This window comes from Sus scrofa, chromosome 1, assembly GCF_000003025.6.
Source record: "Sus scrofa isolate TJ Tabasco breed Duroc chromosome 1, Sscrofa11.1, whole genome shotgun sequence".
Taxonomy (NCBI): Eukaryota; Metazoa; Chordata; class Mammalia; order Artiodactyla; family Suidae; genus Sus; species Sus scrofa.
In genome coordinates, this window is record NC_010443.5 from 157868297 (window position 1) to 157887917 (window position 19621).

General features: G+C 40.1%; 1 protein-coding gene across 1 annotated transcript; it reads right to left on the minus strand.

Annotated features, from left to right (window-relative positions):
* SERPINB2 (serpin family B member 2) lies at positions 3623-18229 on the minus strand. Its single transcript, XM_003121697.4, has 8 exons — positions 18086-18229; positions 14093-14269; positions 10775-10894; positions 9060-9188; positions 8439-8556; positions 5975-6117; positions 4908-5072; positions 3623-4586 (listed from the first exon to the last, which is right to left on the minus strand). The coding sequence occupies exons 1-8, from the start codon at positions 18149-18151 to the stop codon at positions 4182-4184; spliced, it is 1323 nt and encodes a 440-aa protein (XP_003121745.2). The 5' UTR covers positions 18152-18229; the 3' UTR covers positions 3623-4181.

Genomic DNA, 19621 nt, shown 5'->3' on the forward strand with positions numbered 1-19621 from the left:
ACTGTGGGTGTAGGGAACAGGGGTGGGAGGGAGGGTTTTATGATATCTGATGCTCAGTGTTTTTATGATATTTGATGCTCAGACTGCATACATTTATTATTTTTCAGATTAGATATTCTTTCTAAAAAAAAAAAAAAAACACCTTTTTTTGGAGTATAGTTGACTTACAATGTTGTATAATCAAAAAACCTTCAGAACAGAAAAACACCCTAGGTACATCAATATTATTCTAATAAGAATCCAGAAGAAGGAGTTCTCACCATGGCTCAGTGGTTAACAAACCCGATTAGTATCCATGAGGAGCCATGTCTGATCCCTGGCCTTGCACAGTGGCTTGGGGATCCAGTGTTGTTGTGAGCTGTGGAGTAGGTCGCAGACACGGTTCAGATCCTGAGTTGCTGTGGCTGTGGGTAGGACGGCGGCTGCAGCTCTGATTCGACCTCTGGCCTGGGCACCTCCATATGCTGCAGGTGTGGCCCTAAAAAGACAAAAGACAAAAAAAAAAAAAAAAAAAGAATCCAAAAGAAGAATGTAAATAGAGTGCGGCCGAGATGAATGAGTGGGTGGATGATGGTTGTCTTGTTCACTTTGGGCAACTGTAACAGAACACTATGGACTGGGTGGCCTGAACAACACACATTTATTTTTCACAGTTCTAGAAGCTGGAAGTCTGAGATCAGGGCACCAGCATGGGCGGTTTCTTGGTGAGGGCTGCTTCTTGGTTCACAGATGGCTGCCAACTTTCTATGTCTTCACTTTGTTGAGAACTCTGGTCCTTTCATTTCCTTATAAGGACACTAATTACATCATGGGGTCTCACCCTCAGGACCAATTCTAACCCTATTTATCTCTCAAAGGCCCTCCCTACAGATATATCCCATGAGGAACTAGGATTTCAACATGCATGTTGGGAAGACACGAACATTCAAGCCAGAGCAATGGCTGAGAGTTTCCCAGAATTGAAACAAAATACAAGTTTCCATGTGGAAAATACCTCCTAATAAATGAGATAAATTTGTAAAACAATTTAAAAACTACTCTTAATGAAAGGAAATTTCAAGAATACCACCAAGAACAAAAATAAAACTATTAAAATTATAAGAAGCAAGAATTATCTTGACATTAACTTTCCCATCAGCAACTTTGTTGTGAAATGATAAAATTGTTCTCTTCAAGTGCTGAAGAATGCTTTGAACCTAGAATTCCATACTTATGCTCTAATTCAATAATAATGGTGAAACACAACTATCTTAAGATTCATAACACTTCAGAAAGTTACTACTTATTGCCGTGCTGAATGAACTGTTAAAGTACATTTTATTTATTTATTTATTTATTTTTTTTGCTTTTTTTTTTTTTTTAGGACCACATCCATGGCAGGTGGAGGTTCCCAGGCTAGCGGTCAAATCAGAGCTACCGCTGCCGGCCTACACCAGAGCCACAGCAACACAGGATCTGAGCCGTGTGTGCAACCTACACCACAGCTCACGGCAATGCCAGATCCTTGACCCACTGATCGAGGCCAGGAATCAAACCCACAACCTCATGGTTCCTAGTTGGATTCGTTTCTGCTGCGCCACAATGGGAACTCCTTAAAGTACATTTTAAAAATGAATCTAGGGGGAGTTCCCGTCGTGGCGCAGTGGTTAACGAATCCGACTAGGAACCATGAGGTTGCGGGTTCGGTCCCTGCCCTTGCTCAGTGGGTTAACGATCCGGCGTTGCCGTGAGCTGTGGTGTAGGTTGCAGACGCGGCTCGGATCCCATGTTGCTGTGGCTCTGGCGTAGGCTGGTGGCTACAGCTCCGATTCAACCCCTAGCCTGGGAACCTCCATATGCCGCGGAAGCGGCCCAAGAAATAGCAACAGCAACAACAAAAAAGACAAAAAAAAAAAAAAAATGAATCTAGGGAGTTCCCGTTGTGGCTCAGTGGTTAGCGAATCCAACTAGGAACCATGAGATTGAGGGTTCGATTCCTGGCCTTGCTCAGTGGGTCAAGGATGCAGCGTTGCCATGAGCTGTGGTGTAGGTTGCACACACGGCTCAGATCCCGTGTTGCTGTGGCTCTGGTGTAGGCCGGCAGCTGCAGCTCCAATTAGACCCCTAGCCTGGGAGCCTCCATATGCCACGGGAGTGGCCCTAGAAATGTCAAAAAGACCAAATAAATAAATAATATAAAATAAAATAAAATAAAAATTAATCTAGGAGTTCTCTATTGGTACAGTGAGTAAGGATACAGTGTTGTCACTGCAGCGGCTCAGGTTACTGGTGTTTGATCCCTGGCCTGGGAACTTCCACATGGGACAGGTGTGCCTGGAAAAAAAAAAAAATGAATCTAAAAGTAAGTAGGAGAGGGAGTTCCTGTTATGGCTCACTGGGTTAAGAAGATAACACAGTGTCCATGAGGGTGCTGGTTCTATCCCTGAACTCGCTCAGTGGGTTAAAGATAGCATTGCCAAAAACTGTGACATAGGTCACAGACATGGCTCAGATCTGGTGCTGATGTGGTTGTGGCTGGTGTAGGCCTGCAGCTGCAGCTCTGATTTGACCCCTAGCCTAGAACTTCCACATGCCGTAAAAACAAAAAAAATAAATCTAAAATAGTAAGTAGGAGAATGTTAAGGAAGAACCGCTGATTTTCAAGAATGTCTGATTTAGAGTAAGTAAGCCACAATTCAAGCCTTCAAGAATTAATTGAATAATTTTCTGGAACTTTGACCAGCTGAAGATGAGACAGTTTTATTATTGACAATGATAAAAATCATAATCACTAGTAGTTATTAAGTACTGTATATGCTAAGCATTCTTTTAATTGCTTATTATGTGTGAATTCACTACACCATCACAGCAACCTTATGAGAAAAACCTTGTTTCCTCTAGTCTACACTGAAAAAAAAAACTGAAGCATGAAGAAGCATCATTCTAGGCCTGTGATTTGATGACCACAAGTGTCAGAACTGGGATATGGATGCAGAGAAGTCAAGGTCCTGAGGCTACCTCTTTAACCTCCATGCTCCAGTGGGTCGCTCGTCCCTGGCTTTTATCATGGGGGTTAGGGGGAGGGTGATACCTGAAATACATTTCCAGCATGCAGCCGGAATCTGTAGCCAGCTCAGATGCCCCAAACCTCAGATCTTCTTTAGTTCTCAGGACTTAAGTTATATTCTTCTCTGCCTCTGATCCACTCAAAAACATTCAGTGCTATTCAGGGTGAACACACTCAAAAGAAGCCATCTTCTTTTTTCCTTCTGTTCTAAGGTTTCTACCCCTCTGAAGTCTCATCTGAATCAATGATTCTGTGTCTGGACCACTAGGCTTGGTGTTTTTTTCCTGATGTCCTTGAGGTTTGAACACATGTGTCCCCAAAGGACTCTGATCCAAACCAATCTTTGGAATTGCTATACCTTATGCTCCTGTCAGAAGGCAGCTCTAACCCATTTCGCACACAACTCCATCTCCTGCCCCCAGCAAGATGGTTGGTTATTCCCTTGGCTCCTTTTTCTTTTCTGTCATTTTTTTTTTTTTGATTCTCATAAAATAAGCCATGATGTCTGATTCCTGAGAATCAAGATAAACAGGTCTAATGACCTGAAGAACTAATAGAATGATAACAAACAAATGGTTACATGGAAACACATTTATTTTTGTATATTGGCAACCTTACATAAGTACAGACACATTTATGTGATACATAAAAATAGAAATGCACACAATGTGTGTTTGTCTGTTACTCAATGCTTTCTTGTAAGTTTTTATTACAGAAGGGCATGGAAGGACCCTTACCCTTTATTATAAGAACAAATAAGTGCATTTCCTTAGATAGAAAAATAAGTGATGACCTGCTTCTGTAACTGTATCAGCTGCATTAGACAGTGAACAAAAATAAAAATATTATAAAAAATAATAAATAATATAGTGAATGTTGATGTTATAAAATAAACTAAGAGTAAGAAAGAACTAGTGGGACATCATCCCATTTTAGGAAATCAAATAATGAATAGGGTTGTAATGTTACAATTGACAGCTGTCAAGCTATGTCTGTATTTCTATTTGGTGTGTAATAGAAGTTGTTCCAAAAACAGAAATTTATAGAAAAAGTTCCTAAGGTTTTGGAACTTAGAGCAATTCTGAGGCTTATGCCTCATATTACAAAATCCTATGCAGAAACAGAACCTTTCAATTTAGGGTGAGGCAAATCTGCCCAAAAAGAGGATGTTCTTGGTTGTCTTGTGCATGATAAGGAAGAGGAAGGGGTGGTCTGCCACAAACTGTGGGCCTCCATGGCCGGTTCTCCCTGATAGAATGGCCCCGGTGCCCGCAGCTGCTTCAGTGCCCTCCTCATTAACATCCACAGAGGCTTGATGGAACACTTGGGACAGATACAGGTCATTCTTTTCCGACATGCCCAGGAAATTGGCTTGGCCCTGGCTGAAGGCCTCATCCATGCCCATGCGGCTCAGAATGGACTTGAGTTCATAATGCTCTTCCAGTTTGAACTGGGGCAGATACACCTCCACATCATCTTCAGCCATCGTGTCCTCGCTGATCCACGTGTTGAGTTTGTCATAGGTTATTTCACTTTCCAGCTACAAATCCAAACAAAACAACAACAAAAAATCCCAGTAAGTGCTTAGTAGATATGGAAAACAGCTTCTAATGTTGAAAATCAATGACTTTAACTATATCATAGGTGATATAAAAATTAATAGTTTCATAAAAGTTTTGCCAGAAGGGAGCATGTATGGCCTATGCTTAAAATTTTGAAATCAAGTTTGAGATACGTCACAGTTACTCTCAACCAATTCACATATTTCCATGAGAAACTGCATGCCATTTCCTAAGGTGTAGACACACCTAAAGGAAGTTTAGCCCCAGAAATTAAAACAGTGAAAGTTGGTATGTCTTACCAACTCCAAGCCAGTAGAGGATTCAGCAACTTCATCTGGAAGCAACAGGAACATGCTGACATCTCCAGCATAGGGGAGTTCTAGAATCTGAGCCTTTAGGTCTGCTAAGTATCCGATGTTCAGCTTTTCATGCAGGAGCATCATCTGTACTGGTATGCGCTTAGTCTAAAATTATTCAAAAGTAAAATACAAAAGTTTATATTGAGACGTCAAAAGATTTACAATTGGATATAAAAGGAAATGGATTCCGCTTTTATGCTAAAGAGCTGTTTTTAAAAATCAGCAAAATAAATTATTTTTATACTTTTACAGTGGCTCTGATCTATTTAGCTTTTCTTTTTTTTTTTTTGTCTTTTTGCCTTTTCTAGGGCCACTTCCCCGGCATATGGAGATTCCCAGGCTAGGGGTCTAATTGGAGATGTAGCCGCTGGCCTACGCCAGAGCCACAGCAACATGAGATCCGAGCCGTGTCTGCAACCTACACCACAGGTCACGGCAACGCAGGATCCTTAACCCACTGAGCAAGGCCAGGGATCGAACCCTCAACCTCATGGTTCCTAGAAGGATTCGTTAACCACTGTGCCATGACGGGAACTCCCTATTTAGCTTTTTTAAGATCACACCTCTTAGTAATAAGATGGATAGTTAACATCATAATAATACTAAAACATTTGTTCAGTACCTACTAGGGGCCAAGGACTCTGCAAAATCTCATTGAATCCTTACAACAACCTTTTGAGATGTATATTATTATTATTACCCTAGTTTTACAGATCAAAAAATGGAATGCATGGACCACAAGTAACATCATAGCTGGTAAATGGTAGCACCTACATTTGAGTCCAGTGTTGTGTCATTTGAAAGCCTAAGGTATTCACCACTATTCATATGGCCTCTCAGAAAATTACTGAGTGCTAGTCAGTAACTTGAAAGAGTTCATCAACTATCCATTGTGCATAACTTGTAACTAGAAAATCATGCATGGGCATCAACAAGTGATCCCTAATTTTCTCTTTCTTAGCAAAGGCCCTAAAATATATGTGAAGAAAATCTGTCATGTCTCATACCAAGTTCACACGGAAAGGATAAAGCCCATTCAGTTTCTTCTGAAATGGAGTTTTCCACTTTCCCTTGAAGTAGACAGCATTCACCAGGACCATCTTGGTCTCCGCATCTACAGAACCTTCAGGTAACAAGCTGGGGATTTTGCCTACAGAAAATATGATATATGTTTAGGTTTCATGATTAAGAACAGTGACGTTACTATGATTTCTTGAATCTTTGAATCACCATCAAACCCAGCATCCACATTTGCCAAACTCTGAAGAGATGTTGATCTTCAGACTCAAGTTTTTCTCTTGATTTGTTTAAATCATAAGTAAAATGCAGACCAAAATTTTCAGGTTTGCAAAATCCAAGAGAAAATCAAGAAGTAATGCAATTATGAGTAGAATTACTATCAGACTTGGAAAAAAATTTAAGTTCGTTTTTACATTATTTTCTCAAAGTTTTATAGTTGTATGAAGTTATTTAATTCAGATGGGAGTGGAAAACTGTCTCTTAAGAAACATATTAGTGCCCTTCCACAGTATGTCACTAGGGCTCCTTCAAGGTCTGGTCTAGATAGTCTATGGGTCTGACCCACTGATTCTTCAAAAAATGGTGTTTTGGAAGTTGTGCTACATTAGGAGTAGAACAGATTCATGAAGTGAGAAGTGAAGAATTGTCTTGGTGAGGCTGAGAATTTTGGAAGAGACTGTCTAAATTAGTTAGGAAACAATGTATTATAAGTTCTTTAGGAGAGCTAAATGATGCAAAGAACTATGACAACAGAGAATGCAGTAAAGGAGTGAGCCAGAGAAGGTTCTTAGAAATGACACATCTGAGTATGACGGTTTAAAAAAAAAAAAAAAGTAAAAGAAACAACCCATTTATAGTGAATGCCTGATCTGCAGTATTTCAATCACTAAATACATTATTGTATTTAATCTTCACAACTACTCTAGCTGGGGAGTATTATTAGTGTTGTTTTACACAAATGAATACCACAGTGAGAGAGATTAGTAATCTTCCCAAGGTCACAATGCTGGTATGCTGGTCAGAAATCTGTCTCTACAATCCTCCATCTTCCATTCCTACTGACAGATAGAAGACTCACTGTAGTCTGTATATTCAGTCATTCAGTACTCTCTTCAGTGTATCCCCAGGCAATTAAAATTCTTGGTTACTATGGAAATCTACTAAGATTTTATTTAACTTTGTGATGCATGTGGCAAAACTAGATTGATCATAACAGAAAATTTTCTCAACTTATTATTATTTTACTATTATTAAAATTTGGCCAGCTATGATGGAAAAAATAAAAATCATTTTAAAAAAATGAAATGAAATTTGGTAAAGCAGTCAGCCCAACTGACTACTTGGCATTTTGGCAGTTAATCTGAATGATTTACAGCCGTTCAACACAAATGCTTAAAGACAAGAGAAATCTTGCTCTTCTCAAAAAGCAAAACTTTCATGTGTCTCTTTAATTTCGCAATTCGTTTTTATTTTCACTTCTGTTAATCTTCGCTTTCTCTGCTTCCTCTTTGTCAGTGGTGTGTCAGTATTTTAGAACATCGATTTAAAAACTTGATCCCCTTGCTGTACAGTGGGAAAAAATAAATTAAAAAAAAGAGAAAAAAAATGTATTTAGATACAACCTGAAAAAAAAATCTAGAAATGAAGAACTGAAGTGGATTAACTATTTTCAAGAAACAAAAATATTTTTTAAATTCTATAGCCCTTGGTACATGTGTTTTTTCCATTATGGTAGCTAAGAAACCAAACACCACACTCTTGTTTGAAATGTTTTGAACATGAGGTAAACGAAAATCTGATTTTTTGTTTGTTTGTTTTGTTTTCTGGGTTTTTTGTGTTAGGCTATCAAACTCTTTAAACATCCAATTGAAGAATTCCAGAATTAGACTAAGGCTCAGAAGAAGAGGGAACCCCAGCTTCACCACTAACTGGCAGTACAATCTTAAATGAGTCAGTTAAGAATTATGAACATGTGTCACAATGGTAGAGTAGCTGAGACAGTCAAGGAGAGAACTTGACAACAGATTGATTCTGAATGATGAAAAAAAGAAAGCATTAAAATTTTATCATCCTTCCCTCTTCCATTGCTAGTATTCTCACATCAATTGCTCAGGTAAAGGTCATGCCTCAGTGGACACAGAGTAGCAATTATTTCAATACTGATATTTCCTATGGTAGAAAGGAAATCTGCCTCCTCTTATAGCCTAAGGTAATATCCAAAATCACACTATTTAAATACTGAATATATGCCATCTATTAGTAGACCTCAATTATTGTTTTTCTCACTTAAAACACCACAGAGCTCAGCAAGAATAAGATTACATTAACCAAAAAAACTAAGCTTGGGCGAATTTTAATGGAGTAAAGGCTAAATTCAGAAGATGGTTTTAAAAAAATAGATCAGAGTTTTCTAAGTGGAAAGAAGAACAGAAATGATTTCCTCGGTTTTACCTTTGGTTTGAATCTTGACCCAGGAATTAATCTTTTTTCTGGCTTCTTCTGCACATTCAAGGAAGTCAACTTCCTGAGGTTCTGTAGAATAATATTTTTTGGAGAGTCGAATGTATTCCTTGAAAGCAAAAAACAAAAAAGCCAAAGGTTACATAGATTGTACACTGAACAAATCTTGGTGTAATTGTAAATTATAGGTTTCCTATCAAGACTGGGGAGCCTGAGGTAGGATTAGGGGTGGAGGATGGCTGGGGGCTGATTATAAGTGATCTCTTGACCCCCTTTCCCCACACTCCAGCCCCAACCCTATTTGCTTTCCTGCACACTTTGCATGATAGAGACTGAGCACAAGGGAAGAGGCTGGGTATGGAGGACAGTGGCTCTGGAACTCGGCTATGCTCCTTACTATTTCTCTACAGGTGGACTTGTGCAGCAGGGAGAGGAAGAACCCACAGGGGAGCAGTGGGACAGCTGCATTGGATAGTGTCCAATGGCCCTAGGGAGACTTAGTGAGCCAGTGTGAAATTCTGACTCTCTCTGTATGAATCACAGAGAACAGCTTTGAAAGTGAACTTGTTGCAAGTTTGGGGCCCTGCCACTTAAATTGCAGGTTTCACTTACTTCCTTGAATCTCGAAGACTTCTCTCCAAACAGCTTGTTGGCGCTTTCCAATACATATGCCCCTGTGGATGCGTTGATTGCAGAGCTGAGAGAGTAGAAGGATGAATGGATCTTACCTGCAGCTTGTGCCTTAAAGAGAAAGGAGGGATTCTCATTACATAACACAGGACTGCTAAACAAGGTAGTTCCCATACAACAGTATTTTTTCCAATATATCAATAAAATGTTACATTAAAGTATACTTTCCTCTGGCACTTTAGAGAAATCTCTGAGGAAATACTCTTGATATGGATGTGGTACATTAAAAAGAATCAGATAATTATTTACACATTTCAAATTTTGGTGTGCCTCTGAATTGGCTTTAACCATGAAATTACCAAGGTCCTAGAAGAAAGTCAGGCTCCTTTTATAGTTTCCTAAACTACAAAGTCTCTAAGCAATTTTTATTATATTAAAATGTTAACTCGGAATTTTTGTGTGTGTGTCCTTTTAGGGCCCCACCCGCAACATATGGAGATTCCCAGGCTAGGGGTCATTGGAGCTGCAGCCGTTGGCCTATGCCATAGCCACAGCAACGTGGAATCTGAGCTGCATCTGCAACCTACACCACAGCTCACAGCAACACAGGGGGACCCTTAACCCACTGAGCGAGGCCAGGGATCAAACCTGCGTCCTCATGGATGCTAGTCAGATTCGTTTCCACTGAGCCATGATGGGAACTCCAAAAATGCTTTTTTTAAAGTTCATGTAACTTCTGAAAGTGCTATTTTATAATTAAAGGGTAGTCTCTGCAGTGGAAAAGCTGGCTTTTAGAAAGCACAGAATTGAGGGGAATTCCAGTCTGCAACCTCAATTTTGTAAGCATGATAAGAGACACAGGGCTTAGTCACAGCAGTGCCCCGGTGAAGCAGAGGTCAGAGCCTTCAGGTGGGCTGCTTACTGTCCTTTCAGACCTGGATGAACCTCCATACTGAAGGGGGTCCTCTCCCCCTCCTCTAGTCCATCATTCCCCCAGTGACAGACAGATGGAGCATCAGCATTCCCAATGGGAAGATGTAGGAGGTGTCTCCCCATAACCTAACTTAGGAGTGTGATTGTGGAAGTTGTTTAGCAATAGGAGTACATCTATGCCCAGCTCCTAAAATGTAGCTGGATAGCTGGGGTTTGAAGAAGTGGAGTACTGGGAAGAGATTTTCCTACCTGTGATAGATTAGATAAGTAGATGATAGATAGATAGATAGATAGATAGATAGATAGATAGATAGATAGATAGTGATCATGATGATAGATAGATAGGAGATAAAGGATATCTCAGGGTCATGACCTCTCTTGCAGTCACCAAGCCTGGCCTTCTCCATTCCTCAGTTACTTGCCCTCCCCTCCCCCACTCTGGAAACTTGCATCCATGCATGTGAGTTCTAGGACCATCTATCATGGTGTTAGAATAAATTATACATACCCAACTAATGGCAGTGCAGAGCAATAGAATTTAGAAATAATCTTGGCCTGGAAGTCATGAAGTCTGGATTCTACCCAGGTTCTGCCCTTGCTCAAAGTGACTGTAGGATACTTACTTGAGGATTCTGAGTATTGGTTTTCTTTCTGTGAATGAGGCAAAGTGTACTAGGTTCCTTCCCTCTCTAATATAGTGACTTTAAGACAAGAAGAGTCTGGAAGAAAAATGCAAAAGAAATAGGAATGGATGAGTCAGATACCTGCAAAATAGCATCAGGATAAGGGCCCTTCTGGACATGCTGCATGACGTCACCACTGGTGAAACTCTCTAGGGTCACTGGGATGCCTTCATGGACTCCAACTTTGTTAAACTGAAGCACCTAAAATTAGAATTAGAAAAAATGGGTACATTTTTCTGCTAAAGTACTTAACTTTTCAACCAATGGCTATCAGGTACCTCTAAGCGGTGTTCTGTCTAGTCCCTGGTTTTTGTGTCTGGGCAACAAGCATAGATACTCTTCATTTGTAATATGCATCAGCCACCTGAAATGTCCCTCACAGGACACAGCATGAGGTATTTTATATTAATTCCTATACTGCCTATTTTGACAACAATTTGTTGTTAGGAGATGATTTATAATCTCTTAATTATCTAAATTATCATTCAACCCATAAGTTGTCTTGAAAATATGTCAGTATTTTGAAGGAAGTAATAAGGTTAACTCCCGACCTTGTATCTCCCTTTTTAGAGGCCTTATATATTACACACTTCTAACCTGTCAAAAACGTAAACCACAACTAGCTTAAGCGTCAGAACAAGTCACTCAGTATTAACAGGGATCACCTGCAATATTTGCACATCCCTTATTTACACATAAAGAAGTCCCCACATCTGTCCATGTGGGGAGATAACAGGGATCAGATGACAATGAGAATCTCTTTATGTCGTAAGTGGCAGATCCAGATAACAGTGAAGCTGGCAGGTGAAGACTGGCCCCTGGGAGGTGGCTTGGGTCCCCTCCCGCAATACCAAGCCTCTCCAGCCTGGCCCAGTCAGTCTCAGCACTCCAGGCTGGCCCCACCACACCCCCACCTTCAACATCCACTGGGTCCCGTAGGTCCTGTACCGCATCCCTATGGGGTCCCAGGTGAGGAGGACCCTCTGTGGTAACAGGACTGATGGTGGAGATTCTGCTAAGGAAAGGAAAGGCAGGCTTATCCAGCCAGGTGGTGAATTTCTAGGCTTGGAAAGAGAGGTGTGAGGGTTTGTGGGGTCTTTCTCTGCTCTTCAGATCATGTGTTACAAGTCCTACCTAATACTCTCTGAAAGGTCTGACTCAGCCGCCACTTGGGGGAGAATATCCCCTGTAACAGCTTCTCTCATTGTCCCCCCTGTTAAGGAAATTGACCCTTAAGTCGGGGTCTCCTGGCTAGGACTAAAGCCCTCCTGATTCACTCACTTCAGAAGCCTCCACAGGAGTGGGGGATGTCAGTTGACCTGAGCCAGGCTAAGGCCACAGAGAAAATAGCAGGTGAGGCACAATGCCCAGAGAGGCCACTTAGCCTGGACAGGTCTGTGGCCTTTCCTAAAGATAAGATCTGTGTAAAAATACTCCTGCTAATCTTATGTCTCCTATGCTCTGGATGAGCGTATCCCTTCTATTTATTCCTTTTTCCCACTACAACTACTTCACCCCTACCAGTCACACCAATTCCCAATGGCATTCCCTCTCTTTGCCCTAATTTTTGGATCTGTAAAATGAGTTTGGTAGTCATAGCACCTACCTCACAGGATTTTGTAGTTTGTGGCTAAATTCATAAAATGGTCTTAGGTACCTGTCCAGGGCACTACTAACCATCATCTATCCTAACAATTACTACTTTTCATCTTATCTCTCATCTTCACAGCCATCTCGCCAGTTATGCATTTTCCTTCTCATTTTAAAAATAAGAAAACTGGAGCTCAGAGAGTTTAAATGCCTTGCTCACATACTTTTATAAGTCGCAAAGCCACCATCCAAACAGGACCAGTCTGTCCCCAAAGTCCCTGCTTCCTCCTCCAAACCAAAGAGCTTCTGTTTCTTAGTAGCGAATTAACCAAATTTGCCTTTGAACTTCAAAATCTGCATATGCAGCAGAGGTACAAGAAAACTATAAAAAAATCCTTGCCCCGCTTGCTTAAAGTACTTTCCAGAGGCAGAAAAACTGTGTTGTGACCAATAAGTTAATTTTCCTTTGCAATTAAAATCAAGTTTTTATACTTTAAGCACCTAGAGCATTTGTCCTAAAAATCCATTGCCTCTACATTTTAAAAATGAAGACCTTGATGTTTTCTAAAGTTGTTCAATGCAGTCCACTGCCTTTATTTTTTCAAGGCAAAGAAAATAAAAGGGAAGGAGTTTTGCAAAATGTTGCTGGTATCGGAGAGTTAAGCAACTGGGTTTTGTTGTAAGTCTTAATGTTTAAACTGCCACAAACACAGGGAGTGAAGCTCCCATCCCTTTTCCTCCAGCAGTGGGATTGGCCAACACTCTCTGTGAGCCACTCCAAACAAGGCCCATCTTAAATGGGTCATCGTGTACCTGGAAGGATGCATATATCATCTATCTTACACACAGCTGTACTCAGGTACAGTTCTCACGGGAAACTTGAAAGTAGCCAGCGGCAGATTGGTGTGACTGAAAGTAGAATCTGTGTTGGTGAGAAACCAGTCTGTACTTAAAGCACTCAACTTTGTGTTTATGTATTAGGGAATAGGAAAGAATTTTAATTATATGATCACCTAATCGGTCACTGACCCAGAAAATACAGGATCGTGTGCCTTTTAACTGTGCTGATTCCATCCTGTAAAACTCTTTCAGGGTACAGTTAAGGTAGTTCAATGTGTTTTCATGACTCCAGACTCGTTGAAAGTGTCCCCTAACTGGCCTTGACAGAAATACCCTAGATGCTGTCCCACACTCTGTCCACCCTGACTTTGAAGATTGGCATCACACCAGGCCCCATTGCCATGACCTCATGGAGTTGAGAACATTGGTCCTCTGGAGCCACATTGCTCCCTGTGCATCTCCCAGAATGCAGAGACCACATCTCTGGGACACATTTTTCTCTTGGTGACACTGTTTTAAAACCACTAGGAGGACTTCTCTCTGTGAGTGGAAGGAGCCTGAGCAAGGAGGGAGGAAACCATAGGAACCCCTGGGAAAGGAGCCTCCTTCCCACTGCCACTCTTCCTATCTGTCAAATGACACTTGCCTTAAAACCAAAAGAGATAAAGCATTCCAATACCTTGAAAAGTATAAACGTTACATTATCAGAATGTAAGATATTGTCTCTATGAACTATTTCCAGCCTTACAGAATAAGAAACTCCAATATGCCTTCTGTGATATCTACCACTGAGGGTGTTTCTAGTTTGGCTGTTTTATAGATTTGAATCTAAAGAACTCATGTGGTAATGGCTTGTGATGATTGCTGACCTTGTTATAGTCAAGATGTCTCAAGCATAAAATCAGAAAAATCCTACTCTTCAGTTCAGGAATTATTCAGCTCTAATTTGGAACTTTAACAGACACTTACTTTGGCCATCTGGTCTGCAGTGTTGCCCCTGGCACCCAGGTAGACCATGGCCATGGTGGATGAGATGCTCCATGGAGAGAAGAAGAGATTCTGGGCAGCACTTGTATTTGCCAGGTGCTTGAAGAAATTGAGGGCAAAGATTGTGTTTGCCACGTAAAGTTCTTCCATTGTTTCAATCTAGAAGGAACGTGAGGGGGGAAAAAACAGCTCTAGAAGATGACTCAACATTTTAGGTGATGTCAGTAGAGTAGTACAGGCTGTACCATGCATACGGCAGGGGTTCCCTTGCTGTTCTTCCTTCATGGGACAGCATGAGGTAGAGCAGGGGCAGCAGCATCATGGTCATGGGACCTGGGCGGCCACAGAGGGTCCCATGCTCAGTACAATGCACTGCTGTCACCATCTTGAAATTCTTAATCATTTTAACCAAGGAACCCTGCATTTTTCTTTTGCATCTGATCCTGCAAATTCTGCAGCTGATCCCGAGACAGAAGGGAACGATTTTGTGATGAGTAGTAACTCTGCACATAATAATAATGATAATAAGAGCCTTTATTGGATTCTTACTGCACAACAGATGCTGTTTGAAAGCTTTCACCTGTACTAACTGGTTAATCTGTACAGAAACCCTATGAGAAAGGCACTGCTACTCTTGTCTTACAAAGGGAGAAACTGCTGCCCAGAGAGAATCAGAGTAGTGACCAGTGCCACTGGACTATAAGGGGTAGGACTGGGAATTGAAGCCGGGTGGGTGGGTGGCCTCCACGGTCAGGTTCTCAATCTCTGTGTTGCACCCACAAATATACACTACACACACACACAGACACACACACACACATGCACATGTATGCACACACACACACACCACAGATACAAACATACTCAAATATATGCCCATGCACATGTACTTTTGTTGGCCCCAGTGGATATGGTCAAACTTCTTTCAAATTCCCTGCTTCTAGAAGTGGCTTAGACTCATCATTTGAGAGTAGGCATTTTTACACACCCCTACCTCCCCTGCCTGCACCCACTCCACTCACACACACCATAGCCTTTCTACCAAAGAGGCCCCCTGTGCTGAGTAGTTAATTACTGGGAGTACTGAAAAGGCCCCTTCTCCCACCACCCTCACCCCTGACCCCTGAGCAAGGAAGGCAATGCCAGGTCCCACTGCTGGGGTTATCCTTGGTATATGGAATACACGTACACACACACACACACACACACACACACCCCTGAAGATAAATGACAGACACACCCTCCACATGCAGCCAAAAGCTTGGACACACCCGAGGTGTGTGCGGGTATCTGCTGGTTCTGGCCAACAGACTGTATCTTAAGCTTTCATAATGTCTTAAAACACACCCTGCAATTACCAAGATATATAAAGATACCAAACAATGCTGACACTCATCATCCCACAGGAAACCTTCTGTGACAGTGACTGGAGAGCCACAGCATGTCCTACAGCTCTACTGCCTTGAGCTCACTCAGCAGGGCCTCCCAGGTTCATCTCTCTCTAGTCCACACATGTCTTAGGTGAACACTTGATTCATGAACATTTATTTTTAAGAAAATGATTGCAATTTGCATCAAAATTTCTCATGTGAAATACAACCCAATTGTATTTTATCAAGACAAAATAGTACATTGAGTAACACTGTCCCTGAAACTGTCTTGTATCTTCTTGTCTCCTTTAATATTTAAGATTCACAGGATTTGTATGAGGTAGCTATTATGATCTTTATTGTTGTGTTACACTCTGATGCCCAGAGAAATTAAGTAACTTGTATGAGGTCGCACAGTTTTTACATGATGAGACAGGGATTCAAGCCTAGGTCTGCTTCGGAAACCTGCTCTAGCCAATTTTCCTCACGGCCTCACCTGCTGAAGTTTAACTTCACTTTATGTGTAAGAGTTTAGGCAAGCTACTAGTTTGAGAAATGCTAGAAAGAGGAAGGAAGAAGAGGAAGGAAGCAAGTTTGTACTGCTCCTAGAAGGCTTAATGAGCTTGAAAAAAAAAATCGCTATTTTTTTCTCTTGCTTCTTCATTGAGATTAGATGAACTTAGATGGCTCAGAAATTTTTCCTCTTCCTTCTACCAATTTTAAATTGTCTTTATATTAAATTGGTCTTTGGTAGATTTTTTTGTAGATTACCTCAATAATGCTTCAGAAACAAATTGAGAATTAACAACACAAATAAAATGTTTCTCTAATGTGTATGAAAAAAAATAATAAATCAGAGATCAAAGCCAGAAAAATAAAAATAGGCTTCCCCTACACCTAATTCTTTGTAATGACCTACATAGTTCAGTCACTTTGACACTAACAAAATTTAAGAGGACTTTTAATACCAAGTTAGAACTTCAAGTGACTTTATGAAGAAGTAAAAAGTAAATAAGGACAGAATTAAATCATCCCATGTGCATTTACTTCTTTTCAAAATAGTCTAAATTTTATTTTTAAGATGAGGTGCAATTAACTGCCTTTAACATAAACATAATATTTGATGTCTTTATTGCAGTTACCAAATTCCTTCAGCCTCACTGTTTCATTTAACTTGCGTAATTACTTGCCCTGTAAACCTAGTAATTCCTGTTATATCAATGAAAGTAGAAAGATGTCTATTGCACAGCTAGATTCAAAGCCTAGATTGACTTTCAGTCTTCTGATTCCAGCCCTGGTGCTTTTCCTATAGACCTTCGAAATCAGGTTTGAGAAGTTCATATTTTTAGAAATCTGTGAAGGCATTATGTGGTGTGTGTATAATACATATATAAAAATATATAGGTAATACAATGTTTCCTGACTCTCCAAGTCCATGCCTTACATTTGAGTGGGAATCTGCCTAAAACGATGTAAAATTGAAGTTGCTGAGTGACATCAAAGAGCATAATCTCTCAGAACAGGTAACACCTGTTGTGAGTTTCTTACCACTAAGAGTAAGTTACACAATTTCATTAATTTTCAGATATTATACTCCTGATCAGTGTTTAATATTATCTTTAGAAGAACAGATGGAAAGCATATGCAGGACTGGGCTCTGTGATGTTTGTGTCAGTTCCCTCAACACAAACTGACAGATGTGCCACTGAAACTTGGCAGAGGTGACAAAGAACTCGGGAGGTGCTGCCAGCCACATTCTCCCAGTCTCTCTGATCGCTGGCAATGAAAGTTAGGTCTGGGTTTGCTATAGCATTCAAAAGAATTTTTTTTTGCAATGACATAGTGCATATATTTTGAAATCACAAAAATTAATGAGAACAAAGAGAATACAATAACTTCAAGGAAATTTCCCATTTGAAATTACCAAATTTCCCCCTCACAAAATCAAAAATATTTTCTGATATTTCAAGATTTTCATAATGAATAATTGTTTGATTATGGAGTATTAAATTATTTATTGAACTATCATTTTATTCAGTCCAGCAGCTAATTTGGCTGAGTTTTTTCTTTCACTAAATTGACTGATTATTGAACTAAATTTGATAAATATATTCTGGTATTGAACTGACCCAACCTAGCTTTCTGCTTAATTTCTGATTGTTTTAGATGAAAACTGAGTTATCCTTTTGTGTATATTTATAATACAAGGTATGATGACTTTCAATTATTAAATTAATAGTTTTAATCAGTCTAGTTATTTTCATCAAATTCAGTGCCAAACAGAAACTAGTAGAGAATATATACATTCTAAGCTGTTCAATAAAATTGACATTACAACCTGAATATATGTTTTTGGTGTAAAGAATGATACATAGGCATCTGTTGGCTTCTGAGATTTAAGATTAGGTCTCGCCGTAAACTTAATTAAAATCTGGAACTAAAATAATTCTGTTAAGCAACTAGACAAGAAAGAACCACCAAATTTTTACTCATCCTCTAAAAACATCCCATGTTTAAATTTTCATTATATTAACAATACCTATATGAAGTAGGAGAAAAATGAAACCAAATTTCATAGAGACAGACATGGAAATCACTGAAATACCTGGTTATTCTCTGAGGTACAGTCCGACAGGAAATGGACTTCTGAGGGTTGCTGAAGTTCAGACATGGGGATGACTGGTTTTATAAAGCTCTGCCCCTCCCACAGAGCATTTTTTTTTCTCTCTCTCTAATCTGTATCCTTTGAGTGATTCAACATTTTACTCAGAAAGACATCACTATAATAGAAATGCTTGTTTGCTAAGGCACCATTTAGGAAATTTGTTCGGAGGATGACGTCATTCAGAAACTTAAGAATTTAGCAATATCTACACATGCTGGTTAAAATTAACGAAAACCTGTCACCCCAGTTTCAACACTCCCCTCTTTAACTGTTCTCATCATATCAAATTCTGCAATATTCCTTCTATCTTTTGTCAAGGATAGCCTGTGAGCTCTTTGCAGTACTTAAAAGCAATGGAATCCTTTCTCTTTTGAATTTAGGCAGACCTCAAGCAACCTTTGGGCAAGGAAAGGGGGAAAAAAAAAAATCTTTTCGTTCTTAGAAATTCTCTGTTTTAAATTGTCTTACATTTTCTCAAGCTATAATTTCCTAAATAATTCTCAGCTCCACACTAATCTCCTGTCATAAACCACACCCAAAAAACTTTTCATTAAAACATAGATCTTATCTCTAATCAAACAGTGAAATTCCACCATTGTTTTAAGTTAATTTTTAACTCTGGGCAAATTATAGGTGTTACTTGGAAACAGTAATGTGGAAAACTTGATTCAGAAAATGCCTAGATTTTTAGATACAACCAAAGAAATCTGAAGAGTAAAAATAAAAGATTTGCTTGATGGAAGAGAATTCGAGTCTGAAAATGTTCATATTGTTAGAGCTTATTGAAAAGTGTCTGTAACACGTCGTAAAGATGGCTTCTCTTCTCTTCATTCTACTAGTATGTATAGGAAATAGCCAAAGAGAAAGAGATGAAGAGAAGTAAAACATCATGTTGGGAGTTCCCATCGTGGCTCAGTGGTTAACAAATCTGACTAAGATCCATGAGGATGCGGATTCGATCCTTGGCCTCGCTCAATGGGTTAAGGATCCGACATTGCCGAAGTGGGCCCAGGCTACAGTGGGCTGTGGTGTATGTCACAGATGAGGCTTGGATCTGGCATTGCTGTGGCTGTGGTGTAGGCTGGCAGCAATTCAACCCTTGGCCTGGGAACCTCCATATGCCGTGGGTGCGGCCCTAAAAAGACAAAAAAAAAAAAAAAATCATGTTGCATCTCAGCTGGTATAACAAGCTCCATGTTTATGATGGAGAGCTGAGTTGACAACCTGGAGTATTCCTGAAACCAAGCCTGTGGATTCAAGTCCTGTGGGAGATTCTAAGCTTGGCTGGCATCCACAGAGCCAGATTTCTCCTCACTTCATCTTGCTAATGTGAGTCTCTGGTCAAAAAGAAGTGGGTTGACCTAACCCAAACCCCTCATTATTATTAAAGGGACAATGAGATAGGTGTGTTCTTCTGCATCTGCATCTGGAGGTTAAATGCCAAACTATTCCATTTATTAATTTCTGGAACATCTC